This window comes from Saccopteryx bilineata, chromosome 1 (genome assembly GCF_036850765.1).
Source record: "Saccopteryx bilineata isolate mSacBil1 chromosome 1, mSacBil1_pri_phased_curated, whole genome shotgun sequence".
Classification (NCBI taxonomy): domain Eukaryota; kingdom Metazoa; phylum Chordata; class Mammalia; order Chiroptera; family Emballonuridae; genus Saccopteryx; species Saccopteryx bilineata.
In genome coordinates, this window is record NC_089490.1 from 153,762,364 (window position 1) to 153,781,651 (window position 19,288).

The window sequence follows — 19,288 nt, forward strand, 5'->3', positions numbered from 1 at the left end:
GGACAGAGGAGGGAGGCCATGGCAAGGGGTCTGCAATTACTTCCAAGGACAAGAGGAAGCCACTGAAGGGTTCTGAGCAGAGGGAGGCCATTTTTAAAGATTTTAAAGCTCCTTGAGAAGCAAGAGTGAAAAAAGACAGAGTCAGGCCACCTTATCTAAACAAAGATGCACCCAGCACAGGCCAAGTCAAAGCACGAACTAGACTCAAAAACCAATTCAGGGCCCTGGCCGGTTGGCTCAGTGGTAGAGCATCGGCCTGGCATGCAGAAGTCCCGGGTTTGATTCCCGGCCAGGGCACACAGGAGAAGCGCCCATCTGCTTCTCCACCCCTCCCCCTCTCCTTCCTCTCTGTCTCTCTCTTCCCCTCCCGCTGTGAGTCTCCATTGGAGCAAAGATGGCCCGGGCGCTGGGGATGGCTCCTCGGCCTCTGCCCCAGGCGCTGGAGTGACTCTGGTCCCAACAGAGCGACGCCCCAGAGGGGCAGAGCACCGCCCCCTGGTGGGCAGAGCATCGCCCCTGGTGGGCGTGCTGGGTGGATCCCGGTCGGCCGCATGCAGGAGTCTGTCTGACTGTCTCTCCCCTTTTCCAGCTTCAGAAAAAATACAAAAAAAAAACAAAACAATTCAGGCCTGACCTGTGCTGGCGCAATGGATAAAGCGTCGACCTGGAACACTGAGGTCGCTGGTTCGAAACCCTGCACTTGTCTGGTCAAGGCACATAAGGGAGTTGATGCTTCCTGCTCCTCCACCGCCCCCCCCCCCATTCTCCCTCTCTCTCTCTCTCTCTCTCCTAAAATGAATAAATTTTTAAAAAAAGTTAAAAAACATTCAACCAACAAAATCAATTCATTGATCTGCTCAGACCTTAGTAATTAAAGTGATACAAACATTTTAAAAATTATTGTAGTTAAATTCATTTTATTGTGTAAAAGTATCTGCAACTAGTACCGTAACAGCTCCATGACTTCATACACATACTGTTCAGGTAAAGGCAAAGATTAAAGAAGTGAGTTACCTTCAAGTTCAGAACAACTGTTAAGTAATTGTCAGAAAGGAGCATAGTGTCCAGAAGGGTGTGAAAGCCTGGGTAGAAGACCTGTGGTTTCCAGGGAACAAGAACACTTGGGCCTGACCAGGTGATGGTGCAGTGGATAGAGCATCGGACTGGGATGCAGAGGACCCAGGTTCGAGACCCCGAGGTCGCCAGCTAGAGCATGGGCTCTTCTGGTTTGAGCAAAAAGCCCACCAGCTTGAACCCAAGGCCACTGGCTCCAGCAAGGGATTACTCGGTCTGCTGAAGGCCCGCGGTCAAAGCACATATGAGAAAGTAATCAATAAACAACTAAGGTGTTGCAACGCGCAATGAAAAACTAATGATGGATGCTTCTCATCTCTCTCCGTTCCTGTCTGTCTGTCCCTGTCTATCCCTCTCTCTGACTCACTCTCTGTCTAGGTAAAAAAAAAAAAAAAATTAAAAAAAAAAAAGAACAGTTGGGAAAACTACAGTCCTCGTTAATAGGGTCAAGGACAGGTGGCAAGGGCTCAGATGACATGGGTGTGTCTTTGAGCTTCTCTCCTGGAGATGGGGTTGGAGAGGCTGGTGGACACTGCAGCTGAGAAGGGAGGGGGAAAGTCAGAGTGACAGGGAGGAAGAACCTCTACAGAAAGGCCGAGGAATACTGACTGGACACAACTTGTAAATACAAGTCTCTCCATATTAAAGACTGGAAGGGGCCCTGGCCGGTTGGCTCAGCGCAGTAGAGCATCGGCCTGGCGTGCGGGGGACCCGGGTTCGATTCCCGGCCAGGGCACATAGGAGAAGCGCCCATCTGCTTCTCCACCTCCCCTTCTCCTTCCTCTCTGTCTCTCTCTTCCCCTTCTGCAGCCGAGGCTCCATTGGAGCAAGGATGGCCCGGGCGCTGGGGATGGCTCCTTGGCCTCTGCCCCAGGAGCTAGAGTGGCTCTGGTCGTGGCATAGCGACGCCCCGGAGGGGCAGAGCATTGCCCCCTGGTGGGCATGCCGTGGATCCCGGTCGGGCGCATGCGGGAGCCTGTCTGACTGTCTCTCCCCATTTCCAGCTTCAGAAAAATACAAAAAAATAAAATTTAAAAAAAAAAAAAAAGACTGGAAGGGAGGAAGGGGACAAAGGGTACTAGAACTTGAGGTACATCGCGGGCATGGACAAATATCAGGTTGTGCAGTGTTAAAGGTTAAGTGATAGGGTCTCACCTGTGGGTGACTGTACCTCCTCTATGGGACAGTAGGCAATGTCTGGGACAATGCAGTTGTCACAGCTGGAGATGTGAGAAGTGCTGTTGACAGTAAGAGGGTTGTGTCTAGGGATGCTCTCAATACCCTACAGTGCCCAGGAGAGTCCCCCACAGAGAATGATCCAGCCCAAATATAGACAGGCAGAGGGGAAGACCAAGGCAGAACCAGAAAGCACCCCAGTGGTAATAAATCGGCTCAGGGTTCACAGCTCCCTGGCGCCAAGAAAAGCACTTCTGAGCCTTTCATCCCCTTTGATCCTCACAATTACAAGGGCTAGGTTCTCATTATACCCATTTTACAAAAGAGGAAAGTGAAGCCCAGAGATGTGGAGTAACCTGCCCCAGAGGAGAGATTTGAACACAGGTCCTCAGACTCAGAAGCCTACATAGGGAATGAAGAGAAGGACAGGAAGCCAAGGACAGTGCCATGATCAGCAGGCCAGAACGGAGTCCAGGTTCAGCCCTGGTCCTCCTCTCTGGCATCCTCAGCCAACTGCAGAGGCAGGTTAGAGCTGTGGTCACAGAAGGGCACAGCCAGAAACCCCAGTGAGGTAGTGACCCAGCAGGTGTACAGAGTCCTCCCAGTCCCACCATCTGCCTGCAGTTCATTTGCTCTTCACATTCGAACCAGACTTGGGAAGGTTTAGTGACTGCCTCATTTTTTTTGTTGTTCTTGAGCAAGTAAGTGACTGATCCAAGGTCACAAAGCTCTGAACCCCACGCAGTGGCTCTGAATCCATAGCCTGAGAAGCAAACCAATCAGAAATGTTCATTTATCAACACTTTGGTCCCCTCCTCCATCCCTTATCACTCATCACCTCATCCTGTCCGCCCCATGAGCTGCCACGAAGGCAGTGAGCTCCACACCACCATCACAGCTGTGACCACTCCCCTCTCTTTTCCTCACTATATCTGAAGTGCCCTTAAAGTTAGGGACTCCCCAAAACCTGCCTCAGCGCTCAAACATTCCCCAATGTCCATCCTCACAGTTGTCAGATGGAACCAAGGAACAGATGGGCTCTCCAGGACAGAGGCTCAGATAAGCCAGCCAGGGGAAAGGGGAAGAGCACAAGAAACCAGCAGAGGAGGCAGAAAGACATCGGATCAAGAGCAGCCAGATGGGGGATGGAGGGACACAGAGGGCCTCTGACTACCTCGGGGCTCCTGCAGGAAGGCACAGGGACTGAGGAAGGGTCTTTTCTAGAAAACAGAAGAGTAGAACAAAGGCCAGGTGGGGTCCTGAACAACTCATCAACAATAACTTGAAGCTCTAACAAATGTCTCTTTAGCAGCCCATTCTCTAAAGCAAGGATTAGAAAAATGCAAGGAAGTCTATTGTTACTAAGTAAGATCTGTATATATTTCAGGTCTCAACAACTATACTATGCACATAGGCACATGAGGCACCTGACACAGTAGCCACTTGCATACCTGACACAGCACCTAGTAGTATTTGCAACCACACCTCCACCCCCCCCACCCCCCAAACTGACCCTTGCTAAAGGAGGGTGGTCTGAAGGAGGTGGTCTGACCGTCATAGTTTCCCCTGCAGGGGAGCAGCGAAATCTGCCAAGCATCCAATCAGAAGCACAGAAAGAGGGCGAGTTTCAGAAACCCTCAACTCAGATCATCACAAGTTAACTCTGAGACTATTACACTCTGTCCTTCAGGTTCCAAAAAACAAACTGCAAAGACAAGAGAGGCTGTCCACCGCTTTTGCAAGGGCGGCAAGAAAAGGCTGACCAGTGAGTTGACAAACCCTCCCCATACCTCATAAGGAAGCTATTATTTGAGAATTAGGGAGAGTCATTAGTTCTTCCATGGCAGCGATAAAAACCCTTAGGAGTCATCTAAAATGAGCCTCTTTTAGAGTCTTTCTCCAATCTGGGGGCAGCCACATAAGTGGCTGTTGAGGCAAAGGGATGCTCGGGCAGGCATCTTCAGATCTTAAAGACAGTGCCAGCAACCAGTGGGACCCAAAGGAGCTTACTGAATAAACGCTTATTGACAGAAATACATGGAAAAGGACACACTCTCTATATATAACAGGATCTTGGGGTCCAGTGAACATAACTCGGGAAACAGTTCCCCAGGTGGACCTGAATTAAAACAAAAGGATCCTCCCCAGAAAAAACAAGATGGGACACACCACAGGGCAGTCTACTCCTCCCCGCATCGCCAGGAAAAATATCCCCTGTAAAACCTTCCACCTTGCCCAGGTGGACATGCACCTCAATCCCCCTGGTGCCATGCCGCCCACCAGCTGCAGTCCCGGGCCCTTGCACATCCCGGGGCAGGTCTCTTTCAGAATGAATCTATCCCCAGCTCTCAAGGGGATAGTTGGGACAAGCCCCAGGGGGTCGCTGCAAGACCGATTCCACGATTTATTCCTACAGAGAAAGGGGAGCTTCGAAATGACGATGGAGCTGAGAAGGGGAGGGCTGGGGGGACCCGTCTGGAATCTATGATGTGTGCATAGCAAGTGGATACATTTTTTAAAATAAAAAATCCAGACTGCATGCTTATTTTAGGGGGGCTCCCAGAGATGGGAGGTAAGTTTGGAAGCTGCGATGGCGGAGTGGGATGGAAAGATGGATGTTTCGGGGGCGCCCCTGGGAAGCACCCTGTTAACCCCACCAGTGCCCAAAGGGCCGGAAATGCAGGAGGGTTCCATCCTGGGCCTGGGCTCTCGCTCTTTATTATAATTATTTTTTTAGTTATTAAGATTGTTCTGAATAATAAAAGGGCCCAGCTGAACAGGACCGGTCGGGCCGGGCCACCCACGCTGTCATCTTTTGTGCGGGGCCTGCGGGAACGCCGCGGCCCAGGCCCCGCTCGCCCCCAGCCCAGGAAGGGCGCCCCCGCCTCCCGCCCCTGGCCCCGCCATTGTCCGGCCGCGCCGCCCCCGCCTGAGGCCCAGCGGGCGGCCGGGGCTGAGTGGTTAACGCCCCCAACCTCTCCGCGGGCCGGGACAAAGCGCGGCGACTGCGGCCAGAGCAGGCCTCACCCGAGGCCTGGGCCTCAAGTCCCGGGGCCCGCCCGCCCACAGCCCCCGGCACGGCGCGGGGGCGGGGGCGGAGGCGGCGGCGAGGCCCACGCTCGGATGCCGCGGCCGCCTTCCGCGGGCTCACCTGAGGTGGCGCGCGCGGCCAGATCCGGAGCAGCGGCGCGCGCTCCCCCGCCCTCGGCGTCGCACCCCCAGGTCCCGCTCGGGCCGGGCCCCGCTCGGTCGCTGGCGGCCGAGCCCTCCGTGAGCGCCCCGGGCGGGGCTTATGAGGACGTGCGCCAGCCCCGCCCCGGCTGCCATTGGTTCCCGAGCCCACGCCCGCACGTCCATTGGCTGCCGCTGACAGCTCCGCCCCTCCCCTCCGCCAGGCCGATCAACACTTCACGGGCCGCCTCCCGCGAGCCTCGATTGGGCGGGCGCTGGAGACAGATTCGCCTCCCCATTGGGCAACAGGCAGGGACACGCCAGTACCTACCCACGTGCCCGCTGACCGGCTTCATTTTCATTGGGGGCAACGCACGCCAGCCAAGGCGGTCGCGACCAACCGAAGAGCGGCTGGGCCTCGGATTGACAAGGACGCCTCAATCGCAGGGGAACAAACGGGTAATGGCTTGCGGTGTCAGCCCGAGCCGTGGACTGGCTGAAGCGGGTGCCAGTCACCGTTCGAGCCCCGCCCTCGTTATCAGGAGGCGGCTGAGTACGTGAGACCCTGCACAGCATCAGCACCGGGTCAGGGAAGCATGGGGACAGGGTTCGAGACCCATAGCCGGAATTTGGGCGCCGAGTTCCCCAATTCACAAAGTCTCAAATTAGGAAGCATAGCCCCAATACATCCCATTTTGCAAAGTTGGAGAACTGAGAACAGGAGAAATAAAAAGTCAAGCAGCAAATTTCCCCTCCCCCCAAAATTAACCAAGTTCATTTCTATAACAATCAATAAACCTTTGCAAAGGAGGCAAGGTCTTCAGAATGAAATTAGGTACCTTCCCCTGAGTTCTCTAAAACGTTCGGAAGGCAAGGAGTTTGGTGTTATTAGACCTAGGTGCAAAGCAAAGCTGAGCTCCACGCCTCTCCGTGGGTGGCCTCCAGCGAAGTAATTTAGCTGGGTCTCAGCTTTTCCGGTGTAATGGATTTGATGGACACACACACACACACACAAACCACTGCCTGACCCTCTCCTGCAAATATTGCCATAATTAAGTGGGGAGAGGCACGTAAAAGGTTTGACCATATGGCTTCGCATAGTGAACATTTAATTAAGGTTTGCTATTACCATCATTATTATTGCGTATCAGAAAGGAGTGTGGACACACCCCCATTTCGCAGGGAGCAGTATAAACCGGGCAATTGGACGTTTTCAAGTAACTTTTTCAGTGCATCTACACTATATTCCTGGAGGTCATGTACCCTAGAAAGGCTGTGGAGCTTGCACATTTCAAGGATGCTTGCTGTAATACTGTATACAATTGTTTCTGATGTTTTGATCACAATTGTTTCCAAAGTTTTGTTCTAAATATACATCCCTGTGGTATACGTAGTAAATTAAGTTATTGCATAGGGTACTCTGGAATTATAACTCTGTAGCAATGAAAAAGAAGGTAGATCTGCATGTACTGTCCTGGAATGATTCCCTACAGATCCTTCTAAGGCTGCAAAAGGATCCAGGATTCTGTATCCAGCATATGAAAACAAACACACAGAAATCAGTATCTGTGCATTGACACAGGTGTCAACTAGCAGATAAAAGCCACCTCCAAACAGAAAAAAACTCAATCTTTGGAAGAGGAAAGATCCATGTAGGTTGGGGGGGCGGAAGTAGTTGGTGGTGAGGACTTGCATTTGGGGTGTTTGTTTTTAATCCTCATGGGATATTTATTCCTCATGTTGTTAAATTTTAACCTTATAAAATAGGAAATAGTTAACTGCCCCTAAGGAACTGCAGGGTGGAAAGAGAAATGGAATTTGATGCTGGTAACAGTGTTAAAAGTGAAATAATGAAGGAATTTTCCATACACATACAAGCTCCCCCCACCCACTTCCAAGGAGACAGTGAATTCCAGGTATTTGAATTTCAGACTCTGAAATTTTTTTTTTATAGTTTTTTTTTATTTTATTTATTTTATTTTTATTTATTTATTTTTACAGAGGCAGAGATAGACAGGGACAGACAGACAGGAATGGAGAGAGATGAGAAGCATCAATCATTAGTTTTTTGTTGCGACTTCTTAGTTGTTCATTGATTGCTTTCTCATATGTGCCTTGACCATGGGTCTTCAGCAGACCGAGCAACCCCTTGCTGGAGCCAGCGACCTTGGGTCCAAGCCGGTGAGCTTTTTGCTCAAGCCAGATGAGCCCACGCTCAAGCTGGCGACCTCAGGGTCTCGAAACTGGGTCCTTCCGCATCCCAGTCCGACACTCTATCCACTGCGCCACCACCTGGTCAGGCAGACTCTGAAATTTTAATTTCTTAATTGGAGCACCTAAATAGGTTGTCAACTTTTTAATTTTGCTCAGGGAGGCTCTTTTTTAATGCCATTTATTATGTTAAAAACTTAACAACTATAGACTCTAGAATACATTTGAAGGTTCACTACAATTCTTTCAACTTTTCTGTTTGAACATTTTCATGATAAAATGTTAAGAGAAAAAAGTATAATCACTATCATTTAAGAAAGTGCCATATGCAAAGTAGAAAGGACACCCCCCCCCAGAATTTCCAAAGGACAAATCAGTTTGGGGAAAACACCTAGTTGCCCTAGTTTTCTTCACGTCTTTGCAGACAGGTGCAAATCTCATGGTAGGGGATTGCTCTCCTTAAAAAAAGGCCAGAGGTACTCTGATAATGGCCTTAAACAGCCTGAGGCCTAATCTTTTTTTCTTTTTTTTTTTCTTTTTTTCTTTTTTCATTTTAGAGGAGACAGAGAGAGATAGAGAAGGGGGGTAGGAGCAGGAAGCATCAACTCCCATTTGTGCCTTGACCCGGCAAGCCCAGGGTTTTGAACCGGCGACCTCAGTATTCCAGGTCCATGCTTGATCCACTGCGCCACCACAGGTCAGGCCCTGATCTTTTCTTATTTATTTATTTATTTATTTATTTATATTTTTTTGTATTTCTCAAGTTGGAAACGGAGAGGCAGTCAGACTCCCGCATGCGCCCGACCGGGATCCACCCGGCACGCCCACCAGGGGGCGATGCTCTGCCCATCTGGGGCGTTGCTCTGTTGCAACCAGAGCCATTCTAGCACCTGAGGCAGAGGCCATAGAGCTATCCCCAGCGCCCGGGCCAACTTTGCTCCAATGGAGCCTTGGCTGCGGGAGGAGAAGAGAGAGACAGAGAGGAAGGAGAGGGGGAGGGGTGGAGAAGCAGATGGGCGTTTCTCCTGTGTGCCCTGGCCGGGAATCAAACCCGGGACTCCTGCACGCCAGGCCGACGCTCTACCACTGAGCCAACCGGCCAGGGTACCTTTTGGGATTTTGCTAATTTTTAACAATGGCATTAACTTTTTTTTTTTTTTTTTATTTTTACAGAGGCAGAGATAGACAGGGACAGACAGACAGGAACGGAGAGAGATGAGAAGCATCAATCATCAGTTTCTCGTTGCGCGTTGCGACTTCTTAGTTGTTCATTGATTGCTTTCTCACATGTGCCTTGACCGCGGGCCTTCAGCAGACCGAGTAACCCCCTGCTGGAGCCAGCGACCTTGGGTCCAAGCTGGTGAGCTCTTTGCTCAAGCCATATGAGCCCGGGCTCAAGCTGGCCACCTCAGGGTCTCGAACCTGGGTCCTTCCGCATCCCAGTCCGACGCTCTATCCACTGCGCCACCACCTGGTCAGGCCAATGGCATTAACTTTGAAAATGAGAGAACCATCCAAAAATTCCACAATTTTGACAATGAACCCACATCAGTGTATTCTGTCCCCAGGTAGGGCCCACCTGGGGACACACTATGGACTTTCTTCTATATCCCATGACAAATTTTTGATATAATTTGTATACTGTACAATTCACCCATTTGAAATGTACATTCAGTGGACTAGTATATGAGCCACCATCACAATTTAGGATATTTGCATTACCCAAAATCCTTCAGCTAGCATCCCCTGCCCCTGCCCTATCCCCCAGCATCACTAATCTATCTCAATAGATCCCTGTATTGGAGATTTCATGAGATCATGTATGATCACTGTGATGGTATGTTTTCAAGGACACTCTTGACACATTTTAAGAATCAAAGAGGCAGAACATTTTTGAGTGTTAAATCATAACTTCCCATGTTATTACCTGTCAATAATAGGCGTCAGGTAATAATAGGTCGATGTAAATAATAGCCTCTGCAGAACCTTCCCACATCCTTGGCCTCTGACTTTTGGAAATAGCATTTCAGATTGTCAGTCCCCATACCCTCCAGTGTGCCCAAATTTCCCCAGGCCTGCAGACACCCCTTCTAGGGTTCATTCAACTTCTTTACTGATGACTCAGTATGGTGACACTGACTCAAGGTCCACGCTGGTCTCCCAGTGGGGAACCACAGCAGCCTAAGTTTCCTCAAAGGTTATTGAGGCCTGACCAGGCGGTGGTGCAGTGGACAGAGCGTCGGACTGGAGATAGAGGATCCAGGTTCGAAACCCCAAGGTCGCCAGCTTGAGCGCGGGCTCCTCTGGTTTGAGCAAAGCTCACCAGCTTGAGCTCAAGGTCGCTGGCTTGAGCAAGAGGTCACTAGGTCTGCTGTAGCTCCCCAGTCAAGGCACATATGAAAAAGTAATCAATAAGAAACTAAGGTGCCTCGCCTGACCTGTGGTGGCGCAGTGGATAAAGTGTCGACCTGGAAATACTGAGGTCGCCAGTTCGAAACCCTGGGCTTACCTGGTCAAGGCACATATGGGAGTTGATGCTTCCAGTTCCTCCCCACCTTCTCTCTGTCTCTCTCTCTCCTCTCTCTCTCTCTCTCTCTCTCCCCTCTCTAAAATGAATAAATAAAATTTAAAAAAAAGAAGAAACTAAGGTGCCTCAACGAAGAATTGATGCTTCTCATCTCTCTCCCTTCCTGTCTGTCTGTCCCTATCTGTCTCAGTCACGCACACACACACAAAAAAAAGGTAAATGAGGACAATAGCACCCACATTAGTGAGATTGTAACCACCCCCCATAAACAGGAAGGCTGGCTTTGATCCCACAGCTGTAGTTTGCTGACCCCAAATGGTCAAAGCCAAACCCCTCCTGAGCAGCAGTCAGAACCACTGCCCATCACCTTGATCTTCCAGGTCTCTGTTTCCTCACCTGCAAAGTAGGGATGATGCTACTTGGATAGTCTGTCTTCTGGGGTTTTTGTGAAGAGAAAATGAAACAGGGACAGAATTTCCCAGTTGGCGACAAAGCCATTTGCAAATAGAAGACAAAGCCAAATACATCTATAAAAGACATTTATTCTGAAATCTAGAATCTGGACAAAGAATATTGAACCTTTTAGAAAACGCCTACACAGGATTTTGTCATTTCTTCCTAATACATTAACAATCTAATAATAAAGAGGAAAAAAACTTTCAAACAATATTGCTCTAGTTTGTCTGCAATTATATGATTTAAAATAGCCCTGTTTATTGAGGTATAAACTGCAAACTTTGGTAGTTTGTAGAAAAATTAACAATTAATTCCAAAAAATACAAAAACAAACCCTAAGTTATAAATTTCTTGGTACATATACAGTAACTACAAAAAAATTTCATTAAGAAAAGGTATTTATTTTAAAAACAAATTCCCTCTTGTAATTCTCAATTGGTGAGTTAAAAATTCAATTTAAAGGAAGAACAGAACTCAACTTATCCCCAAACACTCACCCAGTTTTGGAAAGAACTGGTTGACTAGTCTGAGAATCAGGTTGGCGTTTTCAATAATTCAGTGCTAAAAAAAAGAGCCCTGTGTTAGAAAAAAAGAAAGAAAGAGAGAGAAAGAAAGAAAGAAAGGGAAAGAAAGAGAGAGAGAGAGGAAGGGAGGGAGGGAGGGAGGGAGGGAGGGAGAAAGAAAGAACCAAAGGCACTTGAACATGGCTTCGTGCATCTGCTTCTGCGGCGTTCCAAATCAGACAGTGTTTGACTGCACACCCAGCCCCAAGTAGAGGAGAGTCCAATGGAGGTAGCTTCTGTGTGGCCTCAACTCTGCTCAAGGGACACAGGTGACTGCTTGTGGGTCTTAACCACAGAAGCTGACTGGTGGCGGATCGTTTTGAGACCAGAGTTGAAACTGAGCTAAATGGGATTTTTTTTCTTTTTTCCCTTTCAACAAAGTCCTAGTGGATGACAGTGGGGTCATGCCATACCCAGGGCCACTACCAGGCACCATCCTGCTGGGTTTTGGCGATAAAATGCTGTCAGAAGGTGCGCTCGCTTTCAGCTTTGGGGGCCAAGCCCACATAACCTGGAAAAAACTGTTCTCGGCAGTCAATGTCTTCTTGCAGAAACTTGATGATGAGAACATAGCAGTCTTCAGGCCAGGTCATTTCTAATTCCATCTTCAGAAAATGATTTTTGCTTATTTTTTGCTGATACATTGCAGGCTTTATATTTTTATAAAAAAACAAAATAAAACACTGAGAAGTATTTCTTTCTTTCTTTGAGCCATAATACAAATTCCTAAAAATTTTAGATTAAAAACAACAAAACCAGGAAGACAAAGCTTTTTAGGGAGGAAAGGAAAACTACACGTTTAAGTTAAGCCCACTAAAAACAAGAGGGGCTAAGGACGCCTCTGATGCGTTTTTAAAAAACGCCCGGCGAGAAGTGCTTGAGGATCACCGTCCATTGCCATAGCCAGGGAAGAGCTGGTTGAGGACTGCCTGCAAAGGTTGGTTCACCTGCATGACGTAGCTCCGGCCCAGGTCGTAGCGGCAGGCAGGGCAGCTGAACACCTGGGCCCTGAAGGATCTATCCAAGCAATCCTACGAGAGAGAGCAGGAATGTGAGATGTGCCGTCCATGGCAGCGGCACCACCCCTGCCCACCCACTGACGGAGTTGAGAGCAATTACTGACTTCTCACAGGTCCAGAAACCCCTCCTGATCCTCAGTCTCACTTTCTACCACTTACTGCCCATTGCCGGCCTGAACTCCTCAAGACCCTTCAACGATGCCAAGCTCATTCTGGCCTCCAGGCTTGGTACTTAGAGGTCATACCACCTGACAGGTTTGTCCTCTGGCTCTGTTGTCACTCATGCCTTGGCTCAACTCACCTCCTCAAAGGATCCTTCCCCTGACCCCTCTGGACTATCTGAAGCAACCTCACAGTGGCCAGTCCTGTCATCTCCCCAGTTTGCCTTAGAACAGCACCTTCCAGCATTGGCATCATCTTATTTGCTAATGTGTTTATCTCTAACAGGCCAGTTGCTTCCTGTGATTTGGAGTTATGTCCTGCTGACCCTCCCAGCACCAAGCATAGGACAAGACACAGTAGGTGATCAATAAACTAAGACAATGAGAATAAAGGGGGAAAAGAAGAAATTCTGAGGCTGAGCCAGACTTCTGGGTTCCAACTAAGCCACGAAAAGACAGAGCTACGAAATAGGCCCTGGACAGCCAACATCCCAATCAGAGAAACAGAGAAGACACCACCCACCTGGGCAGAGACAATGCACACAGGTATGCAGGTACCTGCATAGGTGTGCACACCTGAAGGATACCATTAGGCAGCTGGGTAAGGGAGTAAATGTCAACACAGTGGAAAGCCTGCTGACACCATGGCACATTTGACCACGAATGCACAGTGAAGCTTTCGTTTCCTACTTTTTTGTACTTATTTTTTGTATATTATCTTTTTTTTATTAGAACTTAAATTTAATGGGGTGATATTGATCATATGTTTCCTATTTATTTTTAATTCCTGAATTCTTTTTTCAATATAAAGTTTATAAACTTGATTCCAGAGACAAAAGGTAGCTCTTTCTGCTTAACACAACTAAGATTTGAGTCCACGTTAAAAAAATCAGGTCTGGGTTACTATGATTCACAGCATCCAAAAGATAGAGACAACCTAAGTGTCCATCAATGGATGAATGATAACAGTGTGGTCCATCCAGACAATGGAGTATTATTTGGCCTTCAAAAGGAAATTCTGACATGCTACAATGTGGATCAACCTCAAGGATATTATGCTCGTTATGTTCAGTGAAATAAGCCATACACAAAAGGACAAATACTCATACGAGGTCCCTAGAGGAGTTAGATTCATAGAGATAGAAAATAGATGGTGGGTGCCAGGAGCTGGGGGTGGGGGGTGGGAAGTTAGTATTTAATGGGAACAGAGTTTAAGTTTGAGAAGATGAAAAAGTTCTGAAGATGGATGGTGGGGATGGCTGCACAACAATATGAGTGTGCTTACTACTACTGGATTGTACACTTAAAAATGGTTAGGATGGTAAATTTTATGTTACGTGTATTGTATTACAATAAAATAATTTAATAGAATAAAAAACTCAGGTGCTGGGACATCAGGGTGGAGGGCCATTTTTCCACAACCCTTCACATGCTGAGGCTCTCAGATTTAACTACAGTTGCATGGACCAACAGGAAAGACACATAAATGCCAGTACCCTCTCCCTTCACAGCCTTGGCACTTTAATGACACACATGACTGACCCCCGAGACGTTGCTTCCTGAAGCCCCATCAATCTGGTCCATTTTTGCAGTGCTAGGCAGGCCTGACCTTATGCAAGTTCCCTTGCATCTCAGGCCTCCCTCTGTATGCTTGCCCAGAGCACTTTAGCACATGTTGCCTGGAGCCTGAAGCAGGTCAGGAAGGTGCTGCTACATCCCTTTTCACTGAACAGCAACTGAGGCTTGGAGAGGCAGAGCTGGGGGCAGGGTCAAACCTGGCTGATGACTCCAAAGCCCTCATCTTAGCATCTTCCGCCAATCCTGAGCCTCTCCTCCAGGTCACACAGCTGAAGGAATTCCACCAGCCCACATGATAAGGTGGCAGAGCCCAAGAGCAGAAAAGTGAAGCCCAAACTGACAACCAAATTGCTTCCTGTTCTCTGAGTGCCTCCCCTAGTGTGACACTTGAGGGATTGAGACAGCCCCAAGGTGAAGAAGCGGGCCAGGGTGGAGAACAAAATCACCAGCAGCTCAGAGACCAAGGGAGACCAGGAGGAAGGACAGTGCCTTCTAACACCATCTGCCTGCACTCCCAATAAGTTCCTACTGATAGACTCTGGCCAGAAAACACTGCAAAGAAACCATTTACACAGACCAGGGCTTCCCAACTGGGCAATTCTACCCCAGGAGACACTGGGCCATATCTAGAAACATCTGTGGTTCTCATGACTGAGGGAGCTCCTGGCATCAAGTAGGTGGGGGGCCAAGGAGGTTGTTCAACCCCAACAGAGCCCAGAATGGCCCTCACCCACAGAGAATGTTCTGGCCCCAATGTCCTCAGTGCTGAAGGAGTGACCCTAGTCCAGTCTCATCTCAGTCCCTCATCTCTCTTTCAATCATATTGTTTCCCCAAGACTGACCACCAGGCAAAGCCTACAGCCCACCTTGCAGCCCCATGTCCCCGACAGGCCCCAGCTGTTAAGATGTACCTGCCTGTCCAGACTTCTGCACATGCCATTCTACCTGCCTGGAATGCTTCCTGGAAACCCTCTTTAGGTGACAGGCTAAGGTCCCCTCCTCCAGGAAGCTTTCCTCCCATTCCTCTAAGGGACAAGCACCTTATGCCTCTAGCACCTACTTTATAGTCATTTATTCTGACCAGACCTCAGGCCAAGACTGCCACCTGTCCTCTCCCATCCTGGACCCCCGGGCATATGAAGGCTGGGGAGACTGTTCCAGAGGCAGGAGAGAACCAGCCAACACACAACAAAGGGCCGGTGTGCTGCAGTCACACGGCATGGCAAAATTGAAGCACCAGGCAGTGCAGGTGGGCTCGGGGGTCAGGACTGAGAGTCAGCATTTCACTCCGTAGCACCAAGGAGGCATGGAAGAGTGGAGAGCAGGGAAGGAGATGTGATCCCTTGATGAAGGCCAGGAGGCAACTATAATCGAGGCTACTCAGAAAACAGACACTGAAGCCCTGCAAAGGGCCTGGAGCTGTGCGCTGAGCACGTGGCAGACCAGCCCCCATTCCTGCTCCTCTCACCTTGCACACATTGTGTTGGCACACGGTGGTGATTGGGCGAAATACCAGCTCCTGGCAGCAAATACACTGGAACGTTTCTTCCACTTTACTCAGGAATTTCTGAAACCAGTAAAGAGGGCACATGAGACCAGCAGAATCTCACACCAGAATGAACAACCATGTTGATGGAATCCTCAGAAAACAGAGCTCTCTGCTAGAGCCTTGCCCTGAGTCCTCAAAATTAATCCTCCTACCCCTATCCCAACAGACAGAAATGGTTGTGGTCCCCATTTTAAGATGAGAAAGCAGGGGCTCAGATAAGTGTGGGCCTTGCCCAGGACCCAGTGATAGGCATAGCTGGGCAGGGTCACAGCCTCAACAGTGCTGAGTGGGACAACCAGGGTCAGAGTCAAGAGCTGGCTTTATTAGCTAATATCTGAGAGTGTGGATCTGCATTGCTCAATAATTAGTGCTGAGCGACTTATTTGTGCCTCCAAGGCACCAGGGTCAAGCAGTGGATTAAACAGAAGAACCCTATGGAGCTATGAAGCTTGGAGCCCTGTGGGGGGGGAGGGGAGGAATAAAACACGGAAAGATTAAAAAGAGGAATGACACGAGGCTGGGAAGTACAGCAGGGAGCCTGGGAGGGGCCAGCCCAAAATGCAGGCAGTCAGAAAATACTCTGCAGAGAAGGTGACCTAAAGGAGGTATGGCTAATTAACCACAGCCCCCAAAATATCACATCTGAATCCCAGGATCTGTGTATATCCCTTCCATAGCAAAAGAAATTCTTCAGACTGGATTAAATTAAGGATCCTGAGGTAGGGGGACTACATTAAACTAAAAAATTTGGTCCTGGCCAGTTGGCTCAGCAGTAGAGTGCCATTCCGGCATGTGGATGTCCCGGGTTCAATTCCCAGTCGGAGCACACAGGAGAAGCACCCATCTGCTTCTCTACCATCCCCCATCCTTCTCCCCTCCCACAGCCAAGGCTCAATTGGAGCGAGTTGGCCCTGGTGCTGAGGATGGCTCCATGGCCTCTGCCTCAGGCACTAAAAAATGGCTCCTAGTTGCAATGGAGCAAGGGCCCCAAATGGGCAGAGCATAGCCCCCTAACAGGCTTGCCAGGTGGATCCCAGTTGGAGCGCCTGCTCAGGAGTCTGTCTCTGCCTTCCCTCTCTCACTAAAATTAAAACAATAAAACAAAATAAAATAAAAAGCTAAAAAAGTTTTTGCAGAGCAAAGGAAACCATCAACAAACAATAAGACAACCTACCAAATGGAAGAAGATATTCACTGATGATACATTCGATGAGATTAATATCCAAAATATAAAGAACTCAGACAATTTAACATCAAAAAGACAAATATTCTGGTTTAAAAATGAACAGAGGACCTAAACAGACATTTCTCCGAAAAGGACACACAGGTGGCCAATAGAAATATCAAAAGATGTTCAATGTCACTAATCATCACAGAAATGCAAATTAAAACCACAATGAGATATCACCTCCGAGTTGTCAGAATGGCTAATATCAATAAATCAACAGGCTGACACTCTTTGCTGGTCTCAGCCAGCCTGCACCCAGGCGTTTTTGAAATAAACTTTCTTTTTGGAACACACACACACACACACACACACACACACACACAATAAATAAAGAAATAAATAAACAAACAAATAATAAGTGTTGGTGAGGTTGTGGAAAAAAAGGAACCTTCATGTACTGCTGGTAGGAATGCAAATTGGTGCAGCCACTATAAGAAAACAGTATGAAGGGTCCTCAAAAAATTTTAAAACTGGCCTGACCAGGCGGTTGCACAGTGGATAGAGCGTCAGACTGGGATGCGGGGGACCCAGATTCGAAATCCTGCAGTCATAGGCTTGAGTGCAGATTCATATGGTTTGAGCAAGGCTCACCAGCTTGAGCCCAAGGTCACTGGCTTAAGCAAGGGGTCACTTGCTCTGCTGTAGCCCCCGCCTCAGTCTAGGCAAATATGAGAAAACAATCAATGAACAACTAAGGTGCCACAACAAAGAATTGATGCTTCTCATCACTCTCCCTTCCTGTCTGTCTGTCCCTATCTCTCTCTGTCTGTCACAAAAAAATAAAAATTAAAAAATAATAATAATTTTTTTTTTTTGTATTTTTCTGAAGCTGGAAACAGGGAGAGACAGTCAGACAGACTCCCGCATGCGCCCGACTGGGATCCACCCGGCACGCCCACCAGGGGCGATGCTCTGCCCCTCCGAGGCCTCGCTCTGCTGCGACCAGAGCCACTCTAGCGCCTGGGGCAGAGGCCAAGGAGCCATCCCCAGCACCCGGGCCATCTTTGCTCCAATGGAGCCTTGGCTGCGGGAGGGGAAGAGAGAGACAGAGAGGAAGGAGGGGGGTGTGGAGAAGCAAATGGGCGCTTCTCCTTGGTGCCCTGGCTGGGAATCAAACCCGGGTCCCCCGCACGCCAGGCCGACGCTCTACCGCTGAGCCAACCAGCCAGGGCCAATTTTTTTTTTTTAAACTAGAATTACCATATGACCAAGCAATCCAACTTCTGGGTATTTATCAGAAGAAATCCAAAACTAATTCAAAAAGATATATGCATCCCTATATTCACTGAAGCAACATTTACAGTAGCCAAAATATGGAAGCAATCCAGTGTATATCGATAGGCAAATGGATAAAGAACATGTAGTACAGGCCTGACCTGTGGTGGCGCAGTGGATAAAGCGTCGACCTGGAAATGCTGAGGTCACCGGTTCAAAACCCTGGGCTTGCCTGGTCAAGGCACATATGGGAGTTGATGCTTCCAGCTCCTCCCCCCTTCTCTCTCTTTCTCTTTGTCTCTCTCTCTCTCCTCTCTTTAATGAGTAAATAAAATCTTAAAAAAAAAAAAAAATCAGAAAAAAAAAAAAAAAAAAGAACATGTAGTACATACATACAACAGAATATTACTCAGCCAAAAAATAGAATGCAATCTTATCATTTGCAACAACACAGATAAACCTAGAGAGTTTTATGCTAAGTTGAATAAAACAAAAACCATTATTTCACTTATATGTGGAATCTATAAAGAACAAAATAGGCCCTGGCTGGTTGGCTCAGTGGATAGAGCGTTGACCAGACGTACAGACATCCTGGGTTCAATCCCTGGTCAGGGCACACAGGTGAAGCGACCATCTGCTTCTCTCCCTCTTCCTCTCCCCCTTCTCTCTCTCTTTTCCTTCCACAGCCAGTAGCTCGATTGGTTAGAGCGTTGGTCCTGGGCACTGAGGATAGCTCGGTTGGTCCGAGCATCAGCCTCAGCTGCTGAGAACAGCTTAGTTGATTCGAGCATTGGCCCCAGACAAGGGTTGCTAGTGGATCCCGGTTGGAGTGCATGTGGGAGTCTGTCTCATTATCTCCCTTCCTCTCACTTAAAAAAGGAAGAGAAGGGGAAGGGGAAGAAAAGAAGGGAGGGAGGGAGGGAGGGAGGGAGGGAGGGAGGGAGGGAGGGAACAGAAACAAATTCATAGATACAGAGAACAGATTGATAGTTGCCAGATGTGACGGAGTGGGGGGCCACATGAAAAGGTGAAGAGTACAAATTGGCAGTTGCAAAACAGTCATGGGATATAAAGTACAGCACAGAGAATATATTCAATATATTGTAATAACTATATATGGTGCCAGGTGGGTACTAGACTTATCCAGGGGGACACTTCATAAGTTTATACATATGTCTAACCACTACACTGGACATCTGAAACTAATATAATACTAAATGCCAACTGTAATTGAAAAATAAATTTTATAGAAAAGAAAAACTCTTTAGGATTTCTGACTCCCAGAACTGATAGACAATAACTGTTGTTTTGAGCCACCAGGACTATGGACATTTGTTAGAGCAGCCACAGGAGACTCATG

General features: G+C 48.4%; 2 protein-coding genes across 11 annotated transcripts in view; both read right to left on the bottom strand.

Annotated features, from left to right (window-relative positions):
* The window catches only part of KDM4B (lysine demethylase 4B), a 171,793-nt gene extending 166,266 nt beyond the window's left edge, over positions 1-5,527 (bottom strand). For all 6 annotated transcript variants that reach the window (XM_066275126.1, XM_066275118.1, XM_066275110.1 and 3 more), the window contains exon 1: positions 5,402-5,527. The gene's annotated coding sequence lies outside the window, so the exon portion shown is untranslated. The remainder of the gene's footprint in view (positions 1-5,401) is intronic.
* A 5,154-nt stretch (positions 5,528-10,681) lies between these two features.
* The window catches only part of UHRF1 (ubiquitin like with PHD and ring finger domains 1), a 47,911-nt gene continuing 39,304 nt past the window's right edge, over positions 10,682-19,288 (bottom strand). For all 5 annotated transcript variants that reach the window (XM_066275048.1, XM_066275029.1, XM_066275039.1 and 2 more), the window contains exons 16-17: positions 15,405-15,503; positions 10,682-12,209 (exon numbers count right to left, since the gene is read on the bottom strand). In XM_066275048.1, coding sequence (XP_066131145.1) covers positions 12,063-12,209; positions 15,405-15,503 — 246 coding nt within the window. In that variant the 3' untranslated portion in view covers positions 10,682-12,062. The remainder of the gene's footprint in view (positions 12,210-15,404; positions 15,504-19,288) is intronic.